This window comes from Blennius ocellaris (genome assembly GCF_963422515.1).
Source record: "Blennius ocellaris genome assembly, chromosome: 16".
Lineage (NCBI taxonomy): Eukaryota > Metazoa > Chordata > Actinopteri > Blenniiformes > Blenniidae > Blennius > Blennius ocellaris.
This window is the reverse complement of record NC_137665.1, coordinates 25,066,850-25,076,650: the sequence shown is the minus strand read 5'-3', so window position 1 is coordinate 25,076,650 and position 9,801 is coordinate 25,066,850. Positions and strand designations below refer to the sequence as shown.

General features: G+C 45.6%; 1 protein-coding gene across 1 annotated transcript; it reads left to right on the top strand.

The window, feature by feature from the left end:
• Positions 1-3,124: 3,124 nt before the first annotated feature.
• On the top strand, positions 3,125-8,903 carry LOC308141091 (protein rogdi homolog; the record flags this gene model as incomplete). The annotated part of the gene is made up of 7 exons (XM_080511094.1): positions 3,125-3,133; positions 3,523-3,618; positions 3,701-3,799; positions 6,225-6,335; positions 6,424-6,473; positions 6,753-6,879; positions 8,883-8,903. The coding sequence occupies 7 exons, from the start codon at positions 3,125-3,127 to the stop codon at positions 8,901-8,903; spliced, it is 513 nt and encodes a 170-aa protein (XP_080367220.1).
• Positions 8,904-9,801: the final 898 nt, after the last annotated feature.

The following is a 9,801-nucleotide window of genomic DNA, read 5'->3' as shown; positions in this document are numbered from 1 at the left end:
TTTTGTTCCCCTGCAGGAAACCATCTCTTCCCCAACCACAACCTCAAGGGTTTTGTATATTATTATTAAAAAATAAAAAAAAACAACTCACTTTTTTGTATTTGGTATTATTGTAGTTTGTGTGTCAAGTGGAGTCAGCATGAGCTGCACTCCCCAGTGGATCCCACTATTTTAGTTCCTGGCTTATTTTCAAGATAAAGGGCTGCTGTGAGGAAAACATTGGGACAATTGTTGAAGTCCCTGTGTCTCCAGTGTCCACAGGGTTGTCAGTGGAAGACAAAGTCAAAGGCAACAAAGGTTAAAAGTTGTGGTTTCGCCATATGAAAGCATCAGTGAACAGTCTAATAATGATGGAGCCCCTCCACCGACACAACCACACTCAGGACTGACCATTGGGCCTGCAGCCATTTTATTGTGAAAGAGGGTTGTCCGTCCACAAATTCACTCCAACTGGTATAAAGAGCTCTATCCTAGTGTGAGGCCCAGGATGTGAAGGGTCTGTTTCTTTTCTGTCTGTCTTGCTGCTTCCAATTGTTCACCAGGGAGGAATGAGAACACACAGTCCCACATACAGTGGGTTCAAAGAAAAAGCTTGTTTACGGTTTTGGCAGGACACTGGGCAGGACAACAGACCCTCAACACACGTCAGATACACGTGTCATCAATTATTTGAAAATCTAGCTATCAAAAAAAAAAAATATTCCAGGACAAATAAAATATGTTTTGCATCATATGGTAATGAGTGTAAAATAAATATCATAGGTTTGAATATGAAGCAACACCAAAAACTTTCATTTAGCAGGTGCTGTTTTCAACTTAGTAGGAAGAGAATGTAAAGTTATTTTAAGTCGATGTACTGTATGTTCTCTTTTAAATCCCAACCCAGTAGTGTCACAAGGAGTCTCAATGCTTGAAGCTATTGACTTAGCTTTGGTACCAGTGGACAGTCGCTGCATTTCACTGCCACACTTGTATCTGTACACGTATGTACGAGAGCATCAGGTGGCCCCAGCGGGTTTCCAACCAAGTGTTGAGAGCCGCACATGGCAGCTGGCTCGGCCACGTCCTCCAGCGCCATTCTCCAGTTTGACCCAAGGGCCGCAGGTTGGAGACGACCACGAGGTAAACTCCGCCCCCGGTGGCTCCACGCCGCTACGGACGAGTTGCTGTGGAGAACGCAGAGCAGCTCTGGAGAGACCTTGTATCATCTGCTGGGCTGACCAGGTTTGGAATCACTTTTAACCCTCACACACATCCGAGTGTCGTAGCATCATGCACACACACACACACACACACACACACACACACACACACACACACACACACACACACACACACACACACACACACACACACACACACACACACACACACACACACACACACACACACACACACACACACCGAGGCCTCACTGGTGCTCACTGCCGTGGCTTTTTGCCCTTATTTGGCTCTACGGAGGCTGAAAGACGAGATGAGAAAATGAGGGGACGACTGGAGGTTCGACCGAGCGCCGTCACCTCCGTCACCTCCGTCTGACGGAGAGAAGAGAAGGACACTGGAAGTTTCTTTGGCTCCTTTTTACAAATGTTTCATGCTGGAGAAAGGGAAGTGAGGGAATATCCCTCACATGGGGGATTGACCTCATTGAAGAACACACACACACACACACACACACACACACACACACACACACACACACACACACACACACACACACACACACACACACACACACACACACACACACAGATGTGTGATCACACCCAGATGCTGAGAAAAAGCATCCTCTCACCTGAAGCAAACATTTACATGAGCAGCTCTGCTGGTGATTTTGTCATCAGTTTATATTGTTTATTTACATGATTATATTGTGCATTTGAGATTAAATGTGGCTTTAATTGAGATTATGTACAAAAGCTGGGGGAGAAATTGTCATTAAAAAAATAAAAATATAAAAATAAACAACCTGAACCGTCTTATTTTACTTATGATCCCACAACTGATGGGAAAAAAAATGTAATGGTTTCATTATATTTATTTCAGCGCCACAATTAGGATAACCTGCGTGATTAAAGACTTTCAGAAGAAAAGCGACTAAACTTCATCATTGTGTTGATATAAAGAAATGAATGCTGACACGACTGGACAGAAAAAAAGAAAAGAACCAATTTGTTTCCTTAAAGTTGTTTGTCGTCCTGTTGAATCAAAACGTAAAGAATTAGAAGACGACAGAAGACTTGTCTTCTGGAGACGCGACGGTGTTTTGCGTGCAGTCGGAGAAGATATTTAAATTGCAATTTGTCTGCCACGAGCAGCAGAACGCTGAAGGACAAAACAAAGAAACAAAGAAAAACAAAGGGGAAGAGTCCCTCCCTGCAGTGAAGCTGCAGCTCACCCACAAAGATGAAGAAGACGGCGCAGGAAGCCACGTCCCAGTCGGACTGGAAGAAGTGTTTGGACTGCAGCCTGGAGACCACGTGGTTGAACTGGTCCTCCAGGTCCCGCTGGACGTCTCTGGGAGTCATGGCTGGGAGACACGGGGACATGATGTCACAGCTGGAACTCCTTTGTTCGACATGTAACCCACGGTTACTCATCTCCAGTGCCATTTTATCTGACGTCTTTTTTTACAGTCTTAAAAACTTCAATTGAAATTAAACTGATTGTTACACACCTTGTCACAACTGATAATCAACCACTTCTATCCTCTAGACCAGGGGTGTCAAACATGCGGCCCGGGGGCCAGAAGCGGCCCGCCAGACAATCTAATCCGGCCGCCATGTGATTTTTCTAAAACAAATTTTAAGTATAAATATGAAAACTGACAGAGGCTGATCTAAAAACACTAGATTGGCAAAAATGACATTCAAAACCGCCCTTGGTCAGAATTAATTAATGCGTCCCTGAACGCCCCCCCCCCCCCCCCCCCGCCCCCCGTCCCCCCCCCCCAGTATAGTTCCTCCATTCTTTACTTCGTACAAACATGGTTTAAGTAAAAACACTCTCAGCTGGATTAAAGCTGAATTTTAACCTAAAACGGCAAAGAATGGTGCTTCTTAGACGGTAATGTTGGTAGATACCGTAATGTCTGGACTAGAAGCCACTACGTTTTTCACGCGCTATGATCCCTGTGGATAATACAATGACGACAGCTACCATTCTGTGGATTTTTAAGGCTTGACAGGCTTATTGCCGCATCATTTTTCACTTTTCACAGCACTCCGTCAGGTTTCTCTTGAATTCCCCGAGAAGATCACATAAATGTGTTGGTTTAGTTTCGGGTCATGTTAGAAAAGAGCCGAGTGTCTTCGAGCAAACCCTCGCAGAACTTTAACCGGCGGTAGTTCCTGATGCACGTTTTGCTCAAAGGCCATTTCCAGTTCCAGAGCTCCTCCCTCCCTCCCTGGTGATATACAAGTTGGTTAATGTTCAGTTGAAAGACCAAATATTTGAGGGCCTTGAAGCGTGGCTACTGCAGGGACCCGGCCCAACACCCACTGACTGTTGTTTCTGGATCAGATCCAGGATGCCAGGAACCACGTGAACCAGGCTCTGCTGCTCCTCAGCAGCCATGACGACAGCGACCACTTCAAGACGGGCGCTGAGGTCAACAAGGTGTGTGTAAGCAGGAGACCCCGTCCCCCCCGCCGGGTTTCTGTGTCTGTCCTCTAAAGTTCTGTCTCTTCTGCTTCTGCAGCTGATGGACGCTGTGATGCTGCAGCTGACGCGAGCGCGAAACCGCCTCACCATGCCGGCCTCCCTCACGCTGCCCGAGCTCGCCACCAGCGGACTGATGGTAACGCGGGAAGGTTGGGGGGGCGGGGCGTCCAGTCCTGGTCCTGGTCCTGGTCCTGGTCCTGGTCCTGGAGGTTTTACAGGTCTCCTGCTTCGGCACGCCTCAATCTAACGTGGGCGTCTCATCGTGTTTGGAAAAAAAAACAAAAACAAAAAGCGAGTAAAGAGAATCCCAGAGCCGTCAGCTGGAGAGACCTGAACCATGCAGGAACCTCGAGGACGGTGCACCTGGATAGATAGATGATAGATAGATAGATAGATAGATAGATAGATAGATAGATAGATAGATAGATAGATAGATAGATAGATAGATAGATAGATAGATAGATAGATAGATAGATAGATAGATAGATGATAGATAGATGGATGATAGATAGATAGATAGATAGATAGATAGATAGATAGATAGATAGATGGATGGATGGATGGATAGATAGATAGATAGATAGATAGATAGATAGATAGATAGATGGATAGATAGATGATGGATGGATGGATGGATGGATGGATGGATGGACGGACGGACGGACGGATAGATTATTACTTTATTCATCCCAGAAGGGAAATTGTTTTGTTGCAGCAATCTGGTACATACGAATATTATAAAATACAATAGAATAGTAATAAAAGTAAAAAATAAAAAATAAAAATATCTGGGGATAAGACATGAAGTAAAACACAAAACGGAACATGAGCACTTAGAAATAAGCAGGAGATAAAAGCAAGATAAATAAATAGTAAGGTGCAGTGGCAGAGCCATTAGAAGTACACATTATATAATAATAATAACAATAATACAGATAATAACAATGTGTAATAGTGCATAATACTCGTGTATAGTACAACTAATAATGGTAGCAAGAATATAACAATAACAATATGGTAGCAATAAAATAACAAACAATAAGAATATATATGTATATCAGTAATAATAATAATAATAGTACCAATGGTAATAGTGTACTTGCACATGTATAAATATATGTATATGTACATGCAATGTGCCATCTGAAATATAGGATATAATATAAGTATCAATGTAATTTAGTCCAGGTGGTGATGATTGAGGCTCTGACGGAGGTAGAAGAGTTAAAAAGTCTTATTGCTGTGGGGAGGAAGGATTTCCTGTTCACCCTAGAGGTTCACCCTAGAGGTTCACCTCTAGTGTGAACCTCTAGGGTGAACCTCTATGGTGAACCTCTAGTGTGAACCTCTAGAGTGAACCTCTATGGTGAACCTCTAGTGTGAACCTCTATGGTGAACCTCTAGGGTGAACCTCTAGAGTGAACCTCTATGGTGAACCTCTAGGGTGAACCTCTATGGTGAACCTCTAGTGTGAACCTCTAGAGTGAACCTCTATGGTGAACCTCTAGGGTGAACCTCTAGTGTGAACCTCTAGTGTGAACCTCTATGGTGAACCTCTAGGGTGAACCTCTAGAGTGAACCTCTATGGTGAACCTCTAGGGTGAACCTCTATGGTGAACCTCTATGGTGAACCTCTAGTGTGAACCTCTAGGGTGAACCTCTATGGTGAACCTCTAGGGTGAACCTCTAGGGCGAACCTCTAGGGTGAACCTCTAGGGTGAACCTCTATGGTGAACCTCTAGGGCGAACCTCTATGGTGAACCTCTATGGTGAACCTCTATGGTGAACCTCTAGGGTGAACCTCTAGTGTGAACCTCTATGGTGAACCTCTAGGGTGAACCTCTAGGGTGAACCTCTAGGGTGAACCTCTAGTGTGAACCTCTAGGGTGAACCTCTAGGGTGAACCTCTAGTGTGAACCTCTATGGTGAACCTCTAGGGTGAACCTTTAGGGTGAACCTCTAGTGTGAACCTCTAGGGTGAACCTCTAGGGTGAACCTCTAGTGTGAACCTCTATGGTGAACCTCTATGGTGAACCTCTAGGGCGAACCTCTATGGTGAACCTCTATGGTGAACCTCTATGGTGAACCTCTAGGGTGAACCTCTAGTGTGAACCTCTATGGTGAACCTCTAGGGTGAACCTCTAGGGTGAACCTCTAGGGTGAACCTCTAGTGTGAACCTCTAGGGTGAACCTCTAGGGTGAACCTCTAGTGTGAACCTCTATGGTGAACCTCTAGGGTGAACCTTTAGGGTGAACCTCTAGTGTGAACCTCTATGGTGAACCTCTAGGGTGAACCTCTATGGTGAACCTCTAGGGTGAACCTCTATGGTGAACCTCTAGGGTGAACCTCTAGTGTGAACCTCTATGGTGAACCTCTAGTGTGAACCTCTAGGGTGAACCTCTAGGGTGAACCTCCAGGACCCAGAACCTCCATCAGCTGGTGGACTGAATAAAGTGACTTCGATAAGCTTCGATATCAGAGGCTTCAAACAGCTGGACTTTAAACTGTACCATTGTTCCTCATCGGGCCGTGTTAATCAGTCAAATCCTTTCTCCTCCAGAAAATGTTCCCCCCCCATCCCGGGGACGTCATGGTCAACTTCTACATCAACCTGAGTAAACTGTGCCTGACGGTGTACCAGCTGCACACGATGCCCCCGAACACCACCAAGGTCAGATCAGAAAGCATGGAGGAGGTGGTGGTGGGGGGGGGGGGGGACTAAACTGTGACCAAACTCTTCTTCTGACTGTTCTTTGCAGAACTTCAAACCAGCCGGGAGCTCGGTGCTGCACAACCCTGGAGCCATGTTGTAAGTCCTGAATCCCATGTTTAAACTCAGAGGTCAGAGGTCAGAGGTCAGGGGTCACTAGAGTACTGAAATAAAAATAAATGTTCAGTCCAGACAAATATTGGTGAGAAACCGTCCATGTTTGATCAATTCTTTCACGCTGGTCGCCGCCACACGTCCTTCATGTTTGTTCTGTAGTCAGTGTGGTTCTCCTCCTACAAACAGTGTGAATGTAAGGTTCCCCCTCTGCCGGGCCGTACGCTTCACACCCTGATCCACACCTGGTCTCGCCCCCTGCAGTGAACTGAACAACAACCGCTTCCAGGTGAGCCACGTCCACAAGGTGGAGTGTGTGGTGCCCTGGCTCAACGGCACGCTGGTGTTCTTCACCATCTCCCTGCAGCTGTGCCAGCAGCTCAAAGACAAGGTGACGTGTTCTAGATGCTCACATGTTCTCCACCAACACACATGTTCTCCACCAACACACGTTCTCCACCAACATGTTCTCCACCAACACACATGTTCTCCACCAACACACATGTTCTCCACCAACATGTTCTCCACCAACACATGTTCTCCACCAACATGTTCTCCACCAACACATGTTCTCCACCAACACACATGTTCTCCACCAACACACGTTCTCCACCAACACACATGTTCTCCATCATCACATGTTCTCCACCAACACACGTTCTCCACCAACACATGTTCTCCACCAACACATGTTCTCCATCAACATACATGTTCTCCATCATCACACATGTTCTCCACCAACCCACATGTTCTCCACCAACACACATGTTCTCCATCATCACACGTTCTCCACCAACATACACGTTCTCCACCAACATACACGTTCTCCACCAACACATGTTCTCCATCAACATACATGTTCTCTACCAACACACATGTTCTCCACCAACATACATGTTCTCCACCAACACATGTTCTCCACCAACACACATGTTCTCCATCAACCCACATGTTCTCCACCAACACATGTTCTCCACCAACACACATGTTCTCCACCAACATACATGTTCTCCACCAACACATGTTCTCCACCAACACACATGTTCTCTACCAACACATGTTCTCCATCAACCCACATGTTCTCCACCAACACATGTTCTCCATCAACCCACATGTTCTCCACCAACACACATGTTCTCCACCAACACACATGTTCTCCACCAACACACATGTTCTCCACCAACACATGTTCTCCACCAACACACATGTTCTCCACCAACATGTTCTCCACCAACACACATGTTCTCCACCAACACATGTTCTCCACCAACATGTTCTCCATCAACCCTCCAACCTAAACTCCATACAGAACGATCAAAATCAAACTTCTGTACCAAATGACACACACTTCATTCATCTCACCTGATTTTTGTCAAACAAACTACTGGAGTTGGGAATCTTCAACCGGTTCTGACTTATCTACCTAGAACGTATCTAGAGCTACACACTGGTCTCAGTCAGTGGCTGTACCGTGGTGTAGTGTGGAGGCGCTGTAGGAGGCCTCCTGACACTGTCAGGCTAAATGTAAAGCATCTTTAGATATCCGATATCCATATCGGTCAGATATCAGCCAAGAAAACGACTCACATTTTATCGGACTGCATTTAAAAACTGGGATCTAAGCGCTCCGATCGTCCTGGACGACCGGCCCCTCCGTCGGTGGCGAGTAGCGTGGGGTTTAAACACATAATTGAGCTCCTCCAGCCTCGCGACATTACTCCTCGCCACCCCGGATACATGAAGAAGTTATAAAGTCTATTGCCGCACAATGCTTATCTTGTTGGAAAGAAAACAATCACATCATGCTCTGACTGCAGGAAGTGGCGATGGAGGAGTAGCGAGGGTTGTCAGCAGGTTAGTTAAACATTGTTCTGGACACAGTCGGTGGAACTGGAGCAGTGAACTATTCACTTTGAGCAGGTGGACGGTGGACAATGTCGTCTTGTGGGTTTTGTTCCCACCGTGTACTGACAGTAAGAACTTGAATTGTTTTCCACTTTAAAGGTATAATTTGTTACTTTTCAGGGTCTTCTAATTCATTTTTTTGTAGACCAGAAAAACACACACTCTTTCTAGAAACAGTGGCGTTTAAGACGACTCTATCCAGTTAAAGCAACATTCCATCACTAGGATTTTTTCTCAGCATTCTAAAGTGATGAGGACTTGACCAGGAGCAGTTTTGAGGTATTACTGGTCACACAGGCAGCCTGCATGAGTGTCGGATGTATTTAACGTGAGGCAAATTGTAATTGGCCTGTAACCCTGGCGTGTGAAACCAACACTGTCATTAACAAACCACCTGGCACTGCACCAAAACCACATCTTGTACGTTAAGCAGCCGTTTTCCACTCAGATGTCTTCATGACGCCTGATCAAGGAGGATTTGTCTCCCAGTCCCTGGAGAAGAAGGTGTAGCGAAGACCAGGCAGGATTCCAACCAGTGTTTTAAAGTGTCTTCATCCACCTTCAGGACAAATAGTTTGGTGTTGGTGGAGCTGCTGTCTGCTTATTGAATCATGAATATTTGTCCCACTACTGTCCTCCAATGCGATGTCTCTGTCTCTCTTTCTAATGTGGCCTTTTAGACTTTCTGGAGGACTTGTGACGGCACCAGCATGGGCTTGTTTGGAATGAATATGAAGCCTTTATTAATGCTTGGTGATCATTTATCTCCTGTCCTGTTGGATCTCAACTGAGAAGGTGTCTGTTTGTGTTCCAACAAAATGATGTGGTTTCCAAATAGAAGCATGAGAAAACAGCTCAGGAGCCGAACAGTAAGAATCAAACTGAGTGAAAACGTGTTTTTTTTTTTTTTTTATTTATACCTAAAGAAGGTTCCGAGTTTACACTGCAACGTTTTGAAAACGACGTCTGTTTGCATGGAAACGGGAGAAACACTGAAAACATTGTGGTTTTTTTGACGCTGTTGTTAGTTTTTGTAATGAAACCAGACTAAACATCAACAAACAATCGCTTCAGGATTGAGTCATATGAAGACATTTATTTGAATTTGAATTTGCCGCCCTCTCCGTCACCCTCCTTCCATCTCGTGGGCGGGGGTTAATGCTGGACGTGAGCGGGGGATCCCGTCCTGGAGGACCCTGGTGTCTCCTCTCTCCTCTGGCCTGGTGAAGCAGCCCCACCTCCAACCAGCTTGACCGGCTTCCGGTTTGCGCCGTTGTCCTGCGCCCTCCTCTGGAAGCTGGAAAACATTTTTGAAAAAGGGTCATTGAGGGGGATCTTAAAACCCATAAACTTTCATCTGCAACTCGTCATTTCAAGCAACAAGGTGAAACGCTGGAAAGCAAACAAA